Here is a 22,690-nt window from a genome sequence, read left to right as displayed (position 1 = left end):
CATTTATCGCGCATACGCAATCTCTTATCCACGAAAATATCTGTGGAGCTGTACACGCGCTAGCGAGCCACACGAGAAATGAGAAGAAAAGACCAGGTGAGTTCGGCAAATTTATGGAGAGCTTACCATTCTCCCAGAGCAAATATAACGCGATGGCGTATTTAATAACCGCGCGGCAACATCCCGAAGGAAGAGGAATTAGTTGCGCGCAGACTCGCGCGCGACTTCCTCCGACTGCTATACACTCTCGTCTCTCGCGCTAGGCGTGAATTATAAAAACGAAAGACAAGCGTTAACGTGTGAATAATAGCCAGGAATTGGTACGGGGCTTCCATTAGCAAGTTTAAAGCGTTCAGCAAGCTGCTGCTGCTGCTGCTGCTGCTGCTGCTGCTGATGCGTCAGCCAAGGGTCACAGACCCTATATAACACGCACGCATACGCGCGATCACCGTCGTGATAACGCTCATGCGCCAGCGTCGTCGTCTGTTGCGCCGCTCGCCGCTTCGCGCCTGGCCGCGTTTTGTCATTACAGCTGGGGTACTGAACCCTGGATTGTACATTGATTTGGGAAATGTTTTAATTTTCATTTGTTCGTGAATTTCATTAATTCCGCGGTGATAGCTGGTCAACTAACGGTGTGATATTTGCTTTCGGTTCCTTGCAATACGCTTGAATCATTCGAATAATGTGTATTAATTAGGACGCCTCTATTCTGTTAACCAAACAACCTTAATTGCAAAGTTGTCTTGCCAAGAGATGTTTATTTTGCTGAAAGCTTATCGACGTTATTTCATCATACTTACAACTTCAATTTTCAACGCTATTACTGGTTTTAAATCAACAGACAGTGTTTGAAAAAGCATCTAAAAGAAACTTCAAAGTAAAAGAGTTTTTACTTTACCATCCACACCCAGCGTCGAGTTTAGCCGAGATCGCCGGTGTATGACTGAATGTGCTTGTGCACAAGTTAAAAAAAAAGAAAGTCTGAAAGTGCTCGCGGCCGATATTGCCGGTCGTATAATAGGTACGCCCATGTAAATGGTCTCCCGACGAATGCGCGAAGCAATTACCGAGCGATTAGTACACTGGCCTCACTGTGCTCGCTAAAGGAAGTTAATCGTTCGATTAATTAATAATACGGCGGCGGACAGCAAAAGGGACGCGGCGATCATTGCGTCGAAGATAAGCTGGAGTACGGGCTGCCATACTACGCACATGGCAAACAGTACTACTAGACTTCTTTGGGCCTGGCAATATTGGATTTTACTATTGCAATTATTTGCGAAAAGGGTAGTAACAAATGTATCCTCGTTACTTCTTCTTTTATTCGATTTAGAAAGAAATTAATAGAAGGGTTTAGTGATTAGTTTAGTGATATTAGGGGTGTTCTTTAATGATAATCATTGCCGTATAATCGTCCATTTCATACCGTATTTACTTATTCACATAATCCTTGTTATATTGGTAAAAACAATTGTCAAAGCTGATCGATCGTGTTTTCAATCGTTTCGGCTACGGTTATAATTGAAATCGGCTCGGGAATATCTTTTAGATTGTCCATAGATTTATATAGAACGTAACTTTTATTAGAAATCACCGCGATTTGGAACATCCAATTTCCTGAAAGAGTTTATGTCGCTCAACTGCCAATTGGCTCCATGCTTTCCGCCGTATCTAATCATCAGCGATAGCTAATTCCGAAAAATGAAGATGTCGAGTATAGAAAATGTCGGGTCCCGTTAACCTCTACCAACAATTATTGTCCCACGAGCGTTCTGCTTTTAATCATTCCCAGCTGATTACAGCATTTTAGCGATTCCGTTAAATGGCGCGTAAAAGAATTTCGAGCTGTAATAAGATCTTGAGACGCTGTGCGGCAGCGTCGCGCGTCCGCAACAATTGGTCGTCCGCTAAAAATGCGCCAAAGTCGCACTTAATCTCGTCAGCGCGCTTGCTTGACCGCAACTGCGAGATAAACTATCTTAATGAGCTAATCTCCTCCATGCTAAGAGGGAGCAAGAGAGAGAGAGAGAGAAGGCGACCCTTAAAATTCAAACCACGCGTAACTGTAAAGTCATAGGTAAAGCAATAAGCCTCGCGGAGCTTTAATGCACTGTGCGTGGATATACTTGGCGCGTAATTTTCGTAAATGCGTGCGAGATAGAAAGAGCTGCTTGCTTATAACAGGATCGAAAATTTAGTAATCTATGGGCGCGCGTAGGACAGCTTGTGTAAAAGAGATAGTGCCTGGACGGAGAAAAGAAAAAGCTTTCGTGCAGTCGGCTAACGGAATGCGCGATCGCGCGAGGGGATATCGCTGATGAGTTACCGACGATTCGTCGTGTTATCGTTGTTCCTTGGAGTTCTCTTTGCTGCCGATTTGTACGTCGTCCGAGTTATGACTTCCTTTGCGAACGCGCGCTGCGTGCAACTGCGCGTGTATGTGTGTCAGCTGCGCGCGCTGCGTGCAACTGCGCGTGTATGTGTGTCAGCTGCGCGCGCCGCGGACGACGGCGACGACGATGATGCTGATGATGATGATGATGACGATGATTATGAGAAAGTGATATGGAACTGGTTCGTTGCGGTGCGCGCTGCGAGAGAAAAACGGCTGCGTTCCCATTTGCCGATTGTTGCGATGGGTACGTACATTCCTCGTTGCGCATTTTTTTCCTTTTATTTATTGACTTTACACGCTAGGCTATTTTGCACTGCCGCGTGTGTATCAGATAACACATTGATTCAACGCTCCTCAGCGCTTTGCCGTACAGCGTCAAAAAGGACGAGGCGAAGTGGACAAGTTTGGCGAGATTTCGTGTTGTACGATTTGGAAGCTCGCCAAGTTTTGTTGACACAAGCGAAAAGCAAGGCGAAGGTCTACATTTTCTTCGGGCAAGGTAGAACGTAAGCGAGCCAATTTACGCGCTTATAGCCTGACTACACGCGGTTATATCTACTTGAACTTGAGCACGTGCTGCAAATCGCATTATCCTGCCAGTAGGAGTGAAATAATTAGAAAGCGTATACTCGCGAGTGATTTACACATATTACAGGCTATTGAAGCCACACAGCTTGGGAAAAGCAAGCAAGCGAGCGATCTAACGATCATGATGCACCTAAATCTAGCCATCAATCGCGTATCCATAATTTATCCTAATAGTCGATCTAACTTCCTTTGCGAGTTTCTTCAATTGGCTGTCGATTATGGCGCAATCCGTCGGCGCGCGCTCGCGACGCACGTTCTCTCTCTGCCCCCGGATATCATTAAGAGATTTATGCATATTGGCTTGTTGGGTGCCGCGTTTCGCGGAATCCGCCGGCTAAATCTCGCACGCACGAGGCGAGAGGTAGCGAATGAATGGAGGTGCGCGCGCGAGCCTGCGGGCAGCCGGAAGAAGCCAAAGAAGAAGCCAAAGAAGAAGAAGAAGAAGAAGAAGAAGAAGAAGAAGAAGAAGAAGAAGAAGAAGAAGAAGAAGAAGAAGAAGAAGACGAAGAAGAAGAAGTGCTATCTCGCGCTCGCCCGCGTGCGGGGGGCCTTTCTTTTGTTACGCTCGCCGAGAGGAAGAGCGCGCCTCTCGGGCTAACCCCCTGCAGGCCGGCGCGATTCCTTCTCTTTTCATTTGGATCGGCGCTCGCCGCGCGAACGCTCGCCCCGTGCCATTCTAATTAATTTGTCTTAGACCGATTCAAGGACGATTAAAACGGGCGCGCAACCGTAATAAGAAAGAGATTCGATGGGTGCAACAATCGAACAATTACCGACCAATTATTTTCACGCACCTTTTTTTTCCTCTTCCGCGAATTCCTTTCCGGAATGCCTCTCTCTCTCTCTCTCTCTCTGTCCGAGGGTAAACGGCTTGGAGGCACGTAATCGCGATATCGCAGCAGCAGCACACGAGAGAGTGAACGTGCCCTCTCTTCTTTCTGCCTATCTGATTACCCATTGGAAATTAACAACCACGCTTCAGCCAGACTTGTGATTCCATCAATCTTAATAAATCAATTGGCACGCGGAGTCGCGCGTGCGAGGCATCGGCGCTCTTGAGTAACGCGCGCGCGACGGAGCTTTCGCATCTGCCCGTACTATCCGCAACCGGGACCGATTTTACTGCTGGTTATGCTCTGCGCGTATGCTGATCGATAGTCGAGCAGCTTACCACGAGAGGCCGCTCGGCGATCGTTTCGTATATTATACGAAACGATCGCCGACTCGACCCTCCGCCTTCGACGTCTATCCCATTAACTATTCTTCGTTTGCTCGTTTTTTTAGTTTTTCGTGACAAATTCATCAAAGCTGTCTGATAGAACTTCTTATCACACGGACATCAGCCTTTTTGAATCGAATTTATCGATCGACATATACTTGTGCGATATACGTCATGCTTGTGATGCCTTTTATGTTCAAAGGAACCTAAATATCAGTCGAAAATGAAATTCATCGAACGGATACCCATCTATATATCACAGATGTATTAAATTGAAATATGCTTGATATTTTCTGCCACTATTAATTATTAAATATATTGCTTTATAACCGTTGCGATAGAAATATGTATCTATCGGTGAAAATCTTTATTTGGGAGGTATCAAAGTTTTTGACGAGTCATACGAAAGTCTTGAAAAGAACATGTCGTGACTGACATTGACTAACTTCTGCCTCGACTCGTTGAGTTAGAATGATCCGCCTAATAGAGTATGCGAATAAAAAGAGACGGGTACAAATAGAAATGACAGCCAGGTCTAGAGTACTAATTATGCGATTTCCACGAAGCTCTATCAGAGCGAATTATCAGGAATGATTCGATAGCTGGCGCGAAACGAAACGGTTATAACAGAAAAATCAGCAAGTAGGTTACGTCTCAATCCAACGGCATATCGCAAAGTAAATTGCTTGGGTTCGCGCTCGTATATTTGCAGCAACAACGATTACCCTCAATCAAAAAGCTTCCTCTCCAACTAATCGTTCTCCAATAAACACGAAGTCGCTTGGCGCGCTTAACACTCGCCGCAACACGAATCCTCAGGCGCAATTACACGCGGACGTATACAGAAAGAGACTCCCTCGAATTAGCCTCTTTGCTCGCTCGTTCGAGCAAGAACACGCATCGGTATTTCTGCGACTCCTCTCCATATACACCACACTCCTCTCCCAGAGAAAGAGAAATAGTACGATCGATCGCTTCCGCGCTCGCGCGAATGCTTGGATTCCGATTCCGCATATACTCCGATTGTTTTGCGCGCCCGCCGCACACTTTATGAGACGCGTCCGTCTCCCTCCGTTTCTGCCGCTTCTTCTTCTTTCTTGCGGGTTGTTGTTGGCTTTTTTATCTACTCCATCGAGCTTTCTTTTCTTACTCCATCCGAGCAAAAGCCTGTCTCTCTCTCTCTCTCTCTCTCTCTCTCTCTCTCTCTCTCTCTCTCTCTCTCTCTCTCTCTTCTAGTTTCTTTTTTTTTTTGTTACTCCTCCCTCCTCGAGATATTGTATCTCCTTATTTTGCTCCCTTTCGCGGCGAATCTCTCTCTCTCTCTCTCTCTCTCTCCTGCGCGCGAGAATTCTTCGTAAAGGCTTGAAGCTCTCTTGCTCGCGATTATCTTCAATCATCGCATGTTTTTTGTTCTTTCTGCGCCTCTTCACATACATGCGAGAAAATCGCGAGGTAATTTTATAATGCGCTACTAAAAATCATTGGGAAAATCTATTGCAGGATATATGGTAATTTAGTCGCGATATTAAGGACTATATCGAAGAGGCGTTGGCTTGCATTCTACCGGCTGATGAGAAAATAGGATGTGGGTTTATAAGCCATCTTGCTATTTAGATGTATCCTATTGATTATTTTAGCAATATAAGTGTCGGCGCTTTTTCACGTGAATTACGTGACCTGGATGTGCATTTACTCTTATTATATACCTCTGCCAGGCCGATCGATTTAATCCTTTTATTGGTTAGCGATACCCACGCATACGCACGTGGCGAAAGTATATAAAGCACGATTTACGTCAGCTGAATTCCTTGGCAAGCATCCGTGTAGCCGAGGAGGATGAGAATCATATAAATTCATTTGAAATTTAAATGTGTCTTAGGCGATGCGAAAGGTGCAAGACAGTGCATTTTACACTCCACCAGTAATGAACTTTGATATTTTTATGCGACGGTTCGATATAATATGACGCGCTTGTGTACCTTGCTTGTACGTTTGGAAAGCGAGGGGGAGAGGGCTTTCCCGATTAACGTGCACTGATTCATGGTAATTAAAATATTCATTACTCGCGAATTATGAAGGATTATCACTGGATTCGATTAACTGGCTAGCGCGCGCAACGTCCTGATCAATTTTACAGTACAATTCACGACGATGACGATTGCTCGATTAAGAAATGTTGTCACTCTCATTTATTACGCTTTGGATTAATCAACTGAAATGCAGCAGCGTAGACGAACGTTGGAATGTCAATCGAAAGCGCGTGATGCGGTGCAAGCAATCTGTGCAATGATATTAATTCTGCGATCGGTAATCCTTTACTTGACGAGCGAAATCACTTTTGCTGCTCGGCCAAAGTGAACATCGGCGGAAAATTGCGCGGATAGCCCCCGAGAGAGCCGTTGGAATTTTAGCGGCGGCAGTAGCTGAATCTTCGGGGAAGAAAAAGAAAGAGCCGCGGCGGCTCGCCGGAAGGCGACAGATCAGTGAGCTCGGCAGGCGCGCACGTACGCGGCCAGACATAACGTTCCGCTGACCCCTCTTTTCCCGCTGGCAATTGTTACGTGACTTACGGCGCGTGTAGCACTTTGGCGAGGAGCACGTTTTGCGTATTTCATTAGCGCGCGCGCGCGCGCCACCAATTAAGATTTTTCATTCATTTCTCGACGCGAGCCGCAGGTGTGCGCGTGCGCAGTGCATGCTGCCAATTATCGGCAGCTGACAATTAATAACACGAGAGATAAAGAGCGAGAGAGAAAACCACGGGCTTAACGGTTCGTTACAAAGCGCGCGCGCGCGTATCGCGCGTAATTGAAATGCAATCGTAATCGTAATTACCACTCGGCGCACCGTTATGTATTACGTTGGGGCTCTCTTCGTTCGCGAGGAGGTATTTGTGCCTGCGCGATCGAACCCGCGGCTCGATTTTTCATTTTTCGTCGCTTGCTCTCGCGTCGTTCCTTCTCCCGAGACTATGCGAAAGCTTCCAGTTATCCATACAATGTATACATATGGTAGATGCTTCTAGCTGATTATCTTGTCGACACGGGCGTTATGGCTTTATTGGCTTATTTAGAGATTGGACTTTCATTGATATTGCTTCAGTGAAATTACGTGTCACTGGTTGCTTAATGTCAATGCAAAAACAAAATGCCAAACTCGAGTTTAAGCTGAGTCGAGCTAATTTCAAATTTTTAATGAATCTTTGCATCGAAATTACATGACTTATAATCAATGCATTTTTTTAGAATAATACTTTTCTATCAAATTCCCTCTGTTAACAGTGACTATTTTTTAATTACCAACAATTAATGAATTGCACAATCAATATCAAGTTAACTTAGTGAACTATAATTAATTCTTGTAGTTTGAGGAAAATAATCTTTAAATCTTTGATTAGAATAAATTTAACTGAAATTTTGATAACCCACGTTATAAACGTTTAAATCTAGATTGAATCTGATTACATAATTAACGTTCGATTTAGGTACACCCATTCAAATATAAAATATGAATCAAAATTGTAACTTATAATCGATATGTTGGACAATTTATGCCGCTGATGCTTTTCCATTGACTTAATTTATTAACATTGAATAGAATGATATTTTGTAAATACCGCCAATGATTTTGTGCTTTATTCTGAGCTGATACCTCTGCCATAATAAGAAAATGCTTGCGATTTTAATTCTGAAAAAATATTAGATGTATTAGATTAGTTGAAATTCGACTGAAATAGCTAATAAAATCTGAAAATCAACGTAAATAATTTAAGCTTCATCTCTGCCTCTCAACAAATGGTAAATAACTTGATGGAATTGATAATCGATCGGAAATGGCTTTTTAACGACAGAATTATCGTTCCAGTCAATCTCATTCTGGTACTGAAAATTCCATCGATCATCAGTTCATAGACGATGATCGATAGAATCTTTAGAACCAGATATCGTACTCCGATGTAATGTAGACGTTATTAGATTCTGTAGATTGCCCGATCTACATAATTGCCGGCAATTCTCTGGATTTTTGCCAGCTTAACATCTGATAATAAGATCGGAAAAAATCAACAACGAAGCGGTCACTCTAATAACTATAATCAAGTAGCATCAATTATTACACCATTAGTGGTTTGATAAAATCTTGATTGTTCGGTTCTCCCTTTCTCCTTCTCTCTCGCACGGGGTTATTTGAAAATAAGGAAGTAGCAAGTCCGGTGTGTATACCGTTAAAAATTTGAATATTATCGGCGCGTAAGATAGCTTATAAATAAATTATAAACCGCACGAGGCGACGCATTCGAAAGTCCATCATTAAAAGCCGCATACAAATGCAAATTCGTCGCGCGTGCGCGCATGACGACTATTCGGAGTACCGTATGGCTAAATTTTCGGTGTGACCGCACGCGCCGTCATAGTTTTAGCGCGCAAATGCATTATGTACGGTTGGCTGATACGCGCGTCTTGTTTTTTCTCCGCATCGAGACCCTTTTCATTTCTTCTTCGTCGCTCGCAAGTTTGCCGAGCTCGGCCGGTCGCGTCGAGAAGCAGGTTCTCAAAAACCATCCTGTTTGAACCTTCATTATGTGGCTAAGGCATTTACGCGGACTCTTTCTTTGCAAGAAGTGCAAGGTGCAATGAACTCTTGTTTTTACACGAGATCATTGGTTTGTACGCGCGGCGATGATGGTAGACCACGTGGGTTTTTTTTTTTTCGAACCAAACCAAAAAATAATCGCTTTTCTCCGACAATTTTGTAGCCAATCGTTTGATTTGATACAAAATACCACGGCAGTTAGATAATGTTGAAAACAAGCGCATTTCACATCCACATGGACGTGCATAGGCATGTTATTTAAAAGAAAAATGCGGAATAATTTCTGAATGATTCGCGACGTCGGAAACTGGAAACGGATCACGTTTGACTGACGCATCCAATTGGGCAATCAAGCGTCCGCGTGAACTCACCTGAAACGAGAAAACAGAGCGACGAGAACGACGTGCAAATGCGTGCTCTCGATCAAATTATATTGATCTGAGAAATGAACTGCACGAAAGCCCGTTGAGAAACTGCGGGGAGCAGCAGCTCGCGTGTGGTATTGAAAGCAACTGCTCCCCGGCAACCGGTACAAGTCAATTAAAGTGCCTCGTCGAGATGATGGTACGAAAACTGGTGGGCTTTTGCGAGAAATCGGACGCCAAGCCACACGACGCAGCCGGCTTGGATTCTCCCAGGCAAGAGCGTGTAGACACGGCGCGGTCATGTGCATAATGGACGCGCGCGGCAGAGGAATGATACTCGGCTTGGCCGAGCGGCGAGGCCGCGAGTGCAAATTGGAGCCTGGCTATACAAGTCTCGCTTGGCTCTCTCGCACGGCAAGCGTGCTCCGAGGAAACAATTAACCGGCGAATCAGATTGGCGCGAGTATCCTGCGGAAAATGTATTCCACTATACGTGTATACACGCGGAGGCCGATGAATATAGGCGTAAAAGTAAGATCCGACTCTGCGATTCGCTGTCAAGGTTATATCGAAATACGTCGGCTGTTCTGTAGGCATTGTTCTGTTGGCTGACCATATAAACCCAGACGAAAAGAGACAGAGAGGAAATTAGCTCGATCTTTTTCGCTGAAGACGGCGACAAGCTGATAAGACTATCGTGCACGCTGCGCATTGTGTGCGAGAGAGACGAGCTGCCTTGCGTGCGCGCACGCGCCTTTTATCATTTATGCGCGTAAATCCTCGACGAGAGAGCTCCGAGTGGAATATATATGCACATATATAGACTCGTGAGGATTACTATCGCTATTTGTTGGGCTTTGCGCGCACTGTGAAATTGAACTGTACGTCCGTGCCGCCGCCGCCGCCGCTGCTGCTGCTCCTACTCCTGTGGTTTCGCACTCGCCACGCATTCTTTATCAGACTTCTGCGATAAGCTTTCTTGCTCATTTCCAGATATGATTGTCATAAGATGAGCCAACTAAATTATTCGAGAGGAAACAAACGAAGACCGATGCCCGTTTACGGCTGTAAAATTGTCGCGTAATAAAAGTTTGGGATGATTCGCGTATACCGAACCGAACGGAGAGCGAAGCGAAAGGGCGGAACGTGCTCGTCGTCAGCGACGTAAAAAGCGTGCACGGCCGACAACGCGTCCGTGAATTTAATGAAAGGATAAGTGCTCCGCGAAATCAATTGATTACCAACCGCAGGCCAAAATAGAGGATTTTTCATGCATAAATGAATTTATAAAGGTGCGCAAATTGAAGGTCGCGAGCGAGAGAGATATACGCGAAATGACGGTTAAACACGCAGTGTGAACAAGCGCGCATAAAAGAAAAATGCTATCTTAAATGAATGGGTCGTCCGCGCGATCGTATATATGCATACACGCAGCGCGCGCGGGATGATCGATACTCGTTCGGTGAAAGTAATTGCCGCTAATAATTCCGCACGTCATATCTGTATCGAAAGGAATCGCAGCCGCGCGAAGAACGCGTACACGCGCCCTCCCCCTCTTCTCTCATACGTGTGCAGGCTTATAACCGTGTAATCGCTGCTATGTGCATTAACTCGTAAAGCTTCATCATAATCCGCCTCGTGTGCGTCTTCAGTTCAGCTGGAGATCAAGGAAAAAAAAAAAAAAACTGGAGCACGCTTGGAAAGTGCTATTTTGTCATGGATGAGGGATGAGGCGTTTCTTAGCAGGTTCGATCGTGTAATTTTACGAAATAGCAAAAACGGTGTACTTCAATAGCGGATATACAGTGTTATTGTGTGGAGGCTAGTTTTTTTACTAGAGTATTCTGGATAATATCGAAGCAACGACTACTGTTCTACTTTTTCACGGATAGGTCCCGAAAACATCCATCTAGCGTTTAGCAGTATAGATATTTTTAATAATATCATTTTCTTTGCAGCAAGCTTAAATATCCCTGAATAGCGAATAAAAATTATTAAAGTGAGCATCGCGAAAACTGAACGGAAAAACTGCGAAAAAGAAAGGGGAAGGAAATTCAGCTTGAATTTAATTGCGAGAATCGAAGTGAAAAGCCTGCAGAAACACGTTTCAATACAGGAAGCGGAATATCGTTAATATTTAAAAAGGTGGTGAAGCTCGGTCTCGGGATATCTCACGTCAATTACAGCGGGAGGAAGAAAACGACGAATACAGAGAAAGAGAGAGAGAGAGAGAGAATGCTGGGGCGGTGGAATCACACGGAATGTGCAGCGCGCAGTTGGCTGCTATAGGTCTTTGTAACAGGATCGATCGGAACGAATGAGCTGGATAGGATAGATGAATTGCGGTTTGTACGACAACGACGACGACGACGTCGACGACGGGGACGAGATGATACTGGCAGCTTTACTACTGCGCGTCGAGAGAAATCGGTAACCGCACTTTTGCATTTATTGAGTTTGCCGTATACCAAGTTGTTTCTCGTAACCCAACTCCCTACCTCGCGAACGATCGTGCGCGCGCGCAAAAACACACGTATCGGTTTTCCACCGCGCGATAGAGAGGGGGAGGGGGAGGGGGAGAACACCCGACGAGAAGATTACCCATAGCAAGGCAAAAGGCCTCTGTGTGTGTGAGTGTGCGTGTGTGAAAAATTACTTGTCAATCGCGACCTACTCTGTTTATTTTTGCCACATGCCGCAAACAATCCTTATAATTTCAATCTCCACTCTGAAGGATGAGGGTACATTCATTGATTCACCGCAATTATCGTCGTTATGAACTGAACAGATGTCAATTTATCTTAATAAGATGAAAATGCTACCGTATTGCTGCCGATGGATCAATGCATTTGCTAGGTCCTTTATTAATAAAGATTACAAATTTGTTTTTTTTTTTTACAAAAGACGACTTTTGTTGTAATAGATTGCATAAGTTCTAATCGAAATTTCTAGGTGAAAAGCAAAGCGTTTTACCTTCATGACTTTTCTCAAGACTACGCTTATATATTCTTACGAAATTGATTCGGTTTTCTATCCCATAAAACAGCTATTCCTCAGTCAATATACGTTTCGAAGGCATACGTCTGCATCACTTTTAATTGCCTCTAATTGTTGCGATGCTGCGGCACGCCTTCATATTTTACCAAAGCGTTAAAAGCACACGTGAGACGGGCCGTTTCACGGCGCGGCGCAACGACGCGTAATGAAGAAACAATGGGACGCGAAGTCAAAGGCTTTTTGCGCAATCGCTTGAGCGCGCAGGCTCGCGCGCGAACTTACATCGACCATACTTGGGCAGCTGTGGCACCACGCCCATAGTGCGCGCCGCCCGCGTGTCTTTCGCAACAGCGAGTCAATGCAAGGTGAAGCAGCACAGAAAAAAGGAGCAGAGGCGGGGAAGGGGGGGGGGCGAGCTAATGAGATAGAAAGTAAGAACGAGTCGGGAGATTTGGTTTGTTCGACGAGAAGGGGGGAAGCGCGTGTGCAAAAGCGAAACGGACGTATGAATTGAATTGGGCGATTGTAGGGGGCAGGGGGGGGGGGGGAACGAAGCGACGAGTGAGGTTCGCATCGCGCACGTAAAGAAGACGCGCTGCTGCAATTGTTTGCTCGAAAATAGAGAAGGACGCACAATGAGATAAAGAGTACGCGGCTAGCTGTCGGAGTTTGCGCTGAGAAGCAGAACTGCGGCGGCGACTCGCTGAAATCGGCGAAGTTAGGCCGATGCGAGCGCATCCTGAAACGGTCTCTTCATTAGCGCGCGAGCGCGACGACCGCTCTTACATGGATTATTACGTCGGCAGCGAGCGCGTGCAAGGGAAGAAAAAGTGTGCGTTTTCATTATCATTACAAGCTACCGCTGTTTTAGGTCTGCTCATGCAAATGTGTTGGTTTCGAGCTGAGCGCGCCCGACATGGTACGACGTCGAGATGTAGTTACTCCACTAATTATGTGCATTAATCAAAAACTGCTAGCAATACCCGATCTCATGAATTTTCTAAAATAACTATGAGATTTATGGCTTCTTCGGCTGCCATTTTTTTCTTTTCGGGTTAATTATAAATGACAAAATATTAGAGAAATAAATGAATTCCGTCGAGTACTGAAAGTTAAAGAGCCGCGTGCGCGAAAAACCGGAATCTTAGCTTTGATTTATATTTCTTGCAGATATACTAGCGTTGCTGGCTTGCTCGCGGTATAACGTTATAAGGTCCACCGCCGACTACAAATACACCGAGCGTACGTGCTCGCGGCTCGCGCCGCTGCTGTATGCACACTCGCGCACAGAAGATTGATGGCGTTTGATTAATTACCGTCAGAATCAAAAATTGACGTTAACGCGAGCGCAATGAAAAAGAAGAAGCCAAGATGAAGTGCACAGCGAGCCGGAGAACGGCGGCGGCGGCGGCGGCGACGACGACGGCGGCGACGAGGACGACGCGAGAGAATAAAAGGTCACGAGCGGACGACGAGGCTGTTGCTGCTGCTGCAGGTAAGTAGCAAGGAATCTCGAGCATTGCCATCTCGGGTGCTTGGGACAAGACTCACGAGTCAAGTCGATGCGGCTTTTTCTTGTGGCCGATTCGCGAGAAAGCCGCGCGCAATGCATGGCCTGCGCCTGTGCTTGTATATATACTTTTGCCCCTCTCTCTCTCTCTCTCTCTCTCTCTCTCGCGAGTCTTATGTCACTCTTCAACTCGCGGCCGACGCGCCGAGCCGCGCCAAGCCGCGCCGCCGCTGCTGCGTATCGATTAATCGCGTACGCGAAAGTCCTCGTGTTTTTGCGCCTGTAGCCAACTGATCGTTAATTACTTTCGCGGCTCACTCTGTCAGAACAATCATTTTGATGAGCAATTTTTCGCGCTGCTAATTTTCTTTATCTCTTACTTTGCCTCGGCATTGTCCTGTCGTGTATTTTTAATGGGGCGCTTGTAACATATTAAAACGGTCATCGTGTTCGGACTGTGAGATAACTTTAATTACATTAAAATGGTCGTTACAGCTGGTAATGGATTGATCGAATGGAATATCACAGACAGCAACATGCTAGAACTATCTGTGACACCAGTCAGATATATAGTTGTAAAAAATCATCCGTAAACTTTCTTTAAATCTTTCTTAACTGCCATTACGCAATATCAATGTGAAATCGAATAGAGGCCTTCTTGCATTCAATTACAGAACCACATTTTAGTTTCTAGAATTAAGTTGCCTCTACGTATAATCAATAACTAATTGTTGAGCAACTAATTAATTACAACACTCATTCTAAAGAAACACAATAATATCTCAGGTCTATGTGACGTTTCTTATTATAAGAAATGTTCAAACCATTCAGCTCACGTGCATAACAGGATATACCAGTTTAACGATCTTTCCTCTGGTGCACGGAGTCGTAACAAAAGTATCGTATTTACCGATAATGAATGAAAGAAGTACCAAGAAAAAAATGAACGATCACGATCTGACTAGGCCAGGTAGGCTATCCACAATCACCTGACGCTTTTTCATCCTGACTATTATCACGTTTCATCGCCGTTATGACTGGAATGACCTCGTTTACCATTATTATTCGTATATCTATCTATCGTAACATACATCTGGAAATCACATCGTCCTGGAATGACCGGCGGTCTTTTCCCGCAGAAGCGTCGAATAATTAAAGTACGAAAGAAATGCCGACAACAACAGCGAAATAAAAGAAAAAGCAAAGCTGGCAGTGGCAGGCCACCGTTATTTCTTACACGATCGTCCGCAAGCCGAATCGATATACGATACTCGGCAGCGCGTGCGCGAGAGAGTATCGAGGGGTTAAGGATACTTCCCATACATAATGCATACGCGTGGCATTAGGGAGGCTGAAAAAGCGCCAAGCGGAAAAGGAGGACAATAGCCATGTTTGGCCTACAAGCTCTGCCGTGGTCGCTTTGGGTTTTTGCACCCGCGCACACGTATAGCCGCCAGCGCCATTAAAGGCAACGCACGAGCTCTCGCGGAAGGGTACGCGCGAGTTCAGGTATTAGGGTTCAAAGGATATTGCGCGTCGCGTGCACTTTCTCAACGCAATCAGCCAGTTTTTCACTTGCGGCGTGACGCAACCGCAAGAGACTCCATTCTGCGGTCGCGTCGCGCGATTTAAGGGCGCCCCGCGAGGAGGCGCGAGGAGGCGCGAGGAGGACGACTGTGGGAGCTGGCAAGGCTACGCGCGCTCTTCTCCGCTCCAGAGCTGCGGACCCCTTTGCGCCCAGTGGACACCGAGAGATCCCCCCGATGAATTGGGAGCAAAACTAACGTTAGCCCCATTAACATAACACGTTTCTTCCGCGCGCGCGCGCGCGCGCGACTGCGGCTCTTCCGCTTCTTGCCCACCGCCCTTTCGCGCGTAAAAACTGGTTGAGATACCGACCGACGCGTTATTAAATTAATTTGCCATTTAATTACTTCACAGGTACCAATTCTGCTTGGCTCTATCTTCGTATAACGATCGGTACACGCCAGTCCTATTGATAATTTAATGCAAAACATGTTTTTTTTTCTCTCTTTATTTCCGACAGAGCAACATTGTTGCGCACTGAAATTAGCGCGCATACGCGCACGGCATATTTTGCGCGAGCGCATAAAGATGGACGCATTATTATATACGACACCGGGGAAAAACCTGCTCGCGGAGCTTGTATATAAATTATTTCGTATACGCGACGAAAGTCGTTACAGCCGCGAGAAGGTAATTCTTGTCCGAGTGGTTCGTTCATCGAATAATTTTCACTTGTTTACCTTTGGACGCGCGCGCGCGGCAACGTTGATCGGCGAGCGCGCAGCCGCATCGGCGAAAATTATGACAACGAGACACGCGCGCGCGCGCGAAAGAAGAGAACAACAATAAAGCTGCGGCCGAGGACGTCTCCCCGTCAGTAAGTGCTCTCTCGCTCCGAGCCAGTTCATATATACGTACTTCTTCGTTTGATATATATATTGCGCTGGCGATAATAAGCTCGGAAAAAAATTTAAAACGCCAAAGAAAAATATATTCCACGCGCGGCCGCTGCGCCGGGATGGAAATGCAAGATCGTTCTGGCCTTGAACGTCAAGCAAAATTATACTTTTTTTTTCGAGCGGAAGAAGCGTATTCCCGGCATTCGGACGCGAGTGCAAAACCAGATAATAATGCATTTTTGTAGTTCTTTGTAGAGTCTCTCTCGCAATACTTACATATATTACATACGCGTGTGCGTGTGCGCATATATACTCGTATAGTAGCCGCGTGTGCAAGTTTGCGTACGTTGAGGGGTAGTACGTCACGTACCTCTCGCGCGCTACGATCAGATGCGCGCTCAATTGGCGCATTCCTACGTAAATACACTGGCATACGACTACTACTTCTGACGATGAGCCGTAATGAAGTATGGTAAAAGCAACAGTTTTTATTCTTCTCTTCTACAAGCCTCGGAGTCTTATTATCCGTATGAGAGCTTTTTCGATCTTTCTTTTGGCGAACTTCTTCCTTTTTTTTTCAGAGAGTATATATATAAATAATGGGAGGAAACTGCGCGCCAGTAGAGTGCTCCAATGACCAATTGAAATAGTTTTCGAGATAATAATCAACAGAACGGAGAAAGTGCCCTCGAGAGACGATTTAAGTTACGACTTGTGAACGATATGAAAAAAAAGCCTACTATTATCGCTGTTGGAAATGGTAAGATAAGTGCTCGATGGGAAACGAGTGCATTTTCATATCGAAGCTCAAAAAATTTCAAATGCATTTATCGAATCAATTTTCTAGCTACTACCCTGTACTTACAACATCTACGGGAGCTTCGACGGGGACCACGCACAAGTCGATTTATTTGAAGAGTTCTCTCGTCGTACGACGTTTTACACGTGCACGCGCGCCCTTTGCAAGATCCCGGAAAGGATGCTTTATGTATTTATGAGAGACGGCACTGTGACTCTATTTTCTTCCTCCTGCCTCGATGTCCGCGCACGCGAGTTTTCGCTTTCGCGCATGCGATAGGCCTTAATTAAAAACACGCTTACCCGTAGATAGTCTCGCCTTTACTTTTTTTTTTTCTAAAAACTCACCTGAAATAAGAGCGCGTGTACCAAGTTTTCGATAAAGTCTTACTTCCTGCCTCGTGGCAGCGACAATCCTCGTCGCTGCGGTGTAAATAGACAAAGATCTTTAATTAGTTGTCTCGTTTGGGTTTACCTCGTAGGTAACGCGTTGTACGGTGGTTCGACCATTTTTGTTCATCTACGATTATTAATAGCGACTGGTAGGACTTGCGCTATCTCGGATTTATTGGCGCAAACAGTGCCTACTTTTCGCAGATCTGCTATCACGCATGATTAAATATATACGTACGCGGAAAAGATTATAATTCACTGTATATTATATTGTAAGAGTTATAGATTTAGTTTTCAGCAATTATACTGTTACGACCTGATGCGAAAGTCTGGCTGGTACTAGGCCTTGATTAATACACACATTTCGTAAGATACAGGTAGCCCGTTATTAGTTCACCGTGAATACACACGCGCGCGCGCGTAACTTACGTATCTCGTGAGAGAGTGCACATTTGTTTTTTCTTACGTCTGTATTTTCATCCTGCGCCTTACATATTTCTGTAGCTGATAAGATGTGTATTGCAAGTTGAAAAATACGTAATAAAACTAACTCATAAATCATAAGAATCGCGATTATACTTGGAATTAGAATAAACAGAGCGCTTCGTTTCGTAATTGAAAAGAAAAAATTACGGGTAGCAGAATTATGAGTCGCACTGTAAATCGGAAATTACGAGCATCATCAGTGGAGAGAATCAAGGAACATCGCAATATAAGGGCGCGCTTCCCATAGTCGGATCGGGAACTTCCAAGAAACGTAACGTTACGGGGTAATTTCCAAAGGGGGATAGCACATAAATTGCATAGACCGAGAGCGAACTTTAAAGACAGCTCGGCCTCGCATATAGAAGGCAAGCGCACTCTCGAAATTCGCTCAATTAAGGGAGGTATAGGGCCTAATGCGGCATATCGATCAGGCATAATTAGATCTCGATCGGCGAAGAAAAGGAATTCACTTAAAGGCGCATATAGAAAGTGAATGTGTCGGCCTGTGAGTCTCATTACCCCATTCGTTTTACCGCACATATCTTCTTCTTGTCCCTTATCTGCCTCTTCCTCCCCTCCTATCTCGCTCCCTCGCGCTCGCTGCATTTATTAGCCTTTTTCTCGGCCTCGACCGCGTATACTGCTATTTTATTACGAGGCTAGCGCGCCTTTTTCGAGGACCTGCTGCAGGCCGCGCACAAATGCACCAGCTAGAGACCGTTGCTAGCTAAACACTCGTTAGATGATTAGTGCCTTACTTCGATCTTCTTCGAATTCACGAGGGTGCTTTCATTTTCCTCAAGAGAATCCCATGACGGTGGTCGACCGACAATGCCCACTTTACGCGAGAGTTCTCAGTGCTGAGTTGTAGATGCATAACGAGAACATTACGAGGATAGTCATGAGTTATGGCTAATAAATATCCGCGAAAGAAATACAAAAGTCAAGAGTATGTTATGAATCATAACGTACCTTGATGATATTAGATAATATTCATTTCGATTTCAAACTCTAAACGTAGCAAAGAATTATATGATCGATTTATCAAATCATACTTCCCTCGATATAAACATCCTTCTCTCATTGTTACCGCACGATTTTCTCAATCATTCTCGGCAACGAGCTAGAACATCGTCTTATTTTCCAGCGCATCGAGTATGAGATATATATAAGACGCTCATCGCTTAACCACAACAATCTTTTACACCAAAGATATGAGCCTCCTCTCGGCATTTCTTCGTTTCACGAAAGAAAAATAAACGCTTTCTCGACTCGCGGATGCTCCCTGCTCAAACAGATCATCGCGCGCTCAGGATCCCGGGAGTGCCGCGAATGCCACGACGCGCTCACTGCCAACTTTGTGCCTTGGCTAATCGCAGAGCAGCACCTCCGCCTCCGTCTCGTTCTTTTCGTTTCTCTTCTCGCGGGTACTTTTCGCAACTGCTGCCAACCGACTTTCAATTACGCTCCATTACGGAATAAATGGAGCGATTCGCCGGCCGCCTCGTTGCTCTACCCCCCCCCCCCCCCGTCCTTTTTCTTTTCATCCTCACGCCCGAAAAATTCCGCCGCCGACAACGATGAGCCCCGGCAATATGACGGCCGAACGAATGTCAGGCTCGAGCCTTTATTCGTGCAGCAGGCTCGCGGTTTATACACGCGTGCATATGTTTAGTGTAATTGAATGGCACAACCTTGGGCGCGTTTCTTTGCGCGAACGCGCGTGATGATTTCTTTCTTGTCGCGCTCGGGGGCGTCAGTTCATTAAAGGCAATGGGGAACGAGAGAAACGTACGCTATTTATAATGCATTTTTCAAACGAATAACTCATGGCTAATGATATGGTTATGAATATCGTTTGCTAGCTACTTGAGACATAATGATTTTCATATTTCTTGCTGCTTATCAAGACAAGAAGAACAGATGTAGGAAATGTTTTCGATAAATCTAATCGGTCGCGAGCTGGTAAGCAGACAAGTCCATTTAATTATTTTTATTGATCTATAATTGAGTGATCTAGTAATTTACATTGCACTTTTTAAGATCTCATAATAGACTTGATAACACATAGATCTAATAATTGTTGTTCTATACTTGATCATTAATCTCTCGACTAGTAAAAAATTATACAATATAAAATGTGAAAAAATTTGCAAAACAGTCTGGATCTTTGCACCTTGCGTAAAGCAGTTCAACTGCCAACGCAATTTAAATTTATTACTTTTATTACTTTTCCGTGTTCCGAATGTCAGTAAAATTATATATATATATCACTGTTATTTTGAAGGCTTATCCAGGGAAATTCGCAAGTCGCCCTTCATTCATAGCACTTGAACATTTATAAGTCGCATAAGATGACACGTAAATGACAGGCGAAAAAATTGGTTATTCGACGCCTTTGACCCAAATGCACGAAGAACTTGACAGAAATCACGTAAGGTCGTAAGTCCGTCCAGTATAGTGACAGAAAATAGCCTTTCGACAGGCGTATCGTAATATAAGACGAGTATTCAATTGCTGACACCATTCAAGTGATTTTGCAGTTGAATTACCGCAGGAACGAATGGCCGTCGTCGTCGCTCGCGAATGCTCGGAGTCGAGAAATGATGCTTGACGAATCGATTACCGGCAAAGTACTCCATCCCAGCTGCCTAGTGAAAACGCGGTCACTGGCTCAGAAAGCGAGAAAGAAAGAGATTCAGAGAAACCAATCTTCGGATTTTTATTATAAATAACAAAAGCTATTGTATTGCGATGCATTGCATTTCGAGATGATAATACAAAGGACTTTCAAGTGCGCTCTAGAGCGGGGAGGGGGGGGGGGGGTTTGAATAAAGCTTTATTTCGCTTTTTTTCCGCTCTCATTAGAAAGCTCGGCGAGACAGCTGAAAGATAGTAACGCGAATTCACATGCATAAGGACAGCCACACACACGGGAAATTAAATTATTCAAAGTTTTATCGGCGCGACTGCATTGCACGAATGATAAATCATTAAAGTAATGTAGATGCGCGCGAATCGTTTGTTTGCACTGCACACGAAGCGTACAATGTAAAAGGCGCGAAATAACAGCACTCAGTCTCGAGAGTTGAGTTGCTGCTGCTGCTATCTTCTCATTCACTTATGATGTGATTTATCCATCGGAGCTTGTATTAAAAGATAGATATACACATATATATTTTTAATGAGTTTTTCGTATAAACGATAGCACTCGCGCTTGCGCGAGAGGGTAATCATACATTATTCGTCGGGCCGTGCAATAAATTGCGCATGCGTCCGGTTCGCGCGCGCGAGAGTCCATCCGTCGACGTATATATGAAATTCTCCTTTCCTTCCCTTCCTTTTCTCCCGCTCTCTCTCTCTCTCTCTACTTCTTTCTTATATATGTGCATGAGTGTGTGTGTGTGTGTGTGTGTGCACCTGCCCCGTTTGCACACGCGTTATAATACCCAACGACTGTAAATTGAGGGGGCTGGTAGTATGGTATACATATACGAAATCAGCTCTTTAAAAGGGCCTCGAGCTACCGCGAGCGCGAATATTGTCCGCAACAAAAAAGAAAAAAAATAAAAAAAAGAACCATATACGAGCTCGTGATATATAATTGCACAAGAGAGCTGCGAGTTTTGCGCAAGCCACCTACACATCAGCCGGCTTTCAAGGCCCCTCCTGCCGTTCTTTTTTTGCTCTCTCTCTCTTTCTCTCTTTTCGTTCCTTTGCTACAGCTCTTTGCTACGTTTCATTTAATTTATAGAACAATCAACCTAATTTTACGTTAAATACACATGGATTCACTGTTTCAACCTCGCGTAAGTAATTGGATTCAATAAAAATAAATATTTAACAATATAAAAATAAATGCATTAAGATGGTAGTGAAATATATTTGATTATTTTATAAATCAATATCAGTATAATTAATGACATCTATCTGATGAATATTACAAAATTTCTTATCTATAAATAACCTAATAAAATCACCGATCAATCTAATAAATTACTTAAAGCTGAAAATGGTATCATTCGAAGTATTATTGGACACTTTTTTTTGCAATGAGACAATTCACTTTTCTGAAAATATCATAGAAGGCAAAGTCAGTTATATAAATGTATGCATTCTATACATGGCAATGAATCATTACCAATACAGCTGTCTTCATGCTTAATGTCTAAAAATACACCCAAAGAAAACGGGAAGTTTTGAAAATCTCGATAAAAGAGCAAATATATCGTCGCGATTATACGCGGTTGATAGCATTACCCGAAAAAGAATGACTGCAACACCTGTTATTTCGAGCGCACTTTGACTATCTTCTCTCTCTCTCTCTCTCTCTTTCTCCCTCTCGACAGGGCTTCTCGCAAAATATGTAAACGTACAAGGTTTGCCTAACAGATCTAAATTGAAATGCTTACCGTTCGCGTGCGCCTTGCTTACAAGGAAGCTAATCCCGAGAAGTACAAGACCAAGATTTGTCTGCACTCGACAGCCGATGGCACCCATGCTTTTTTGTTTTCTCTCGACACTTCACGTATACGATACTACTCCTCGAGATTTTTATTTGAGAAATCAACCAATCGTTGAGTAATATCCGTGAATGTTGAGCTTCAGCTCATGACTCTCGCGACAACTCGCGCCCTCGCATCGCGCGCGTGCAACAACAGAAAGAAGAAAAAAAACACGCCGAAGAGTAGAAAGAAATCGGTTGAGAAAACGGAAGATGCTTCTCGTGCGGAGTCACGCAAGACACTGAAGGAGGGAGCACGAGCGCGCGACTCGACGAACGAAAGAGAGAGAGAGAGAGAGGGACCGACGTGAGTGGGGCCTTAACGACGGGTCCCAACAAAAGACACAAGGATGAGAAAGTCACACACATACACAAGAGGGAGAGAAAGAGAGAGAGAGAGAGAGAGAGAGAGAGAG

The 22,690-nt window shown here is 44.6% G+C and overlaps 1 protein-coding gene across 3 annotated transcripts in view; it reads right to left on the bottom strand.

The window, feature by feature from the left end:
* The window catches only part of LOC131673028 (uncharacterized), a 43,498-nt gene extending 21,013 nt beyond the window's left edge, over positions 1 to 22,485 (bottom strand). For all 3 annotated transcript variants that reach the window (XM_058950663.1, XM_058950664.1, XM_058950665.1), the window contains exon 1: positions 22,183 to 22,485. In XM_058950663.1, the coding sequence (XP_058806646.1) occupies positions 22,183 to 22,270 (88 nt within the window). In that variant the 5' untranslated portion in view covers positions 22,271 to 22,485. The remainder of the gene's footprint in view (positions 1 to 22,182) is intronic.
* Positions 22,486 to 22,690: the final 205 nt, after the last annotated feature.

The sequence above is a fragment of the Phymastichus coffea genome, unplaced genomic scaffold, assembly GCF_024137745.1.
Source record: "Phymastichus coffea isolate CEN01 unplaced genomic scaffold, Cenicafe_Pcof_1.1 PCOF00165, whole genome shotgun sequence".
Taxonomy (NCBI): domain Eukaryota; kingdom Metazoa; phylum Arthropoda; class Insecta; order Hymenoptera; family Eulophidae; genus Phymastichus; species Phymastichus coffea.
The sequence above is the reverse complement of the archived record's forward strand: the minus strand, read 5'-3'. Positions and strand labels throughout refer to the sequence as shown.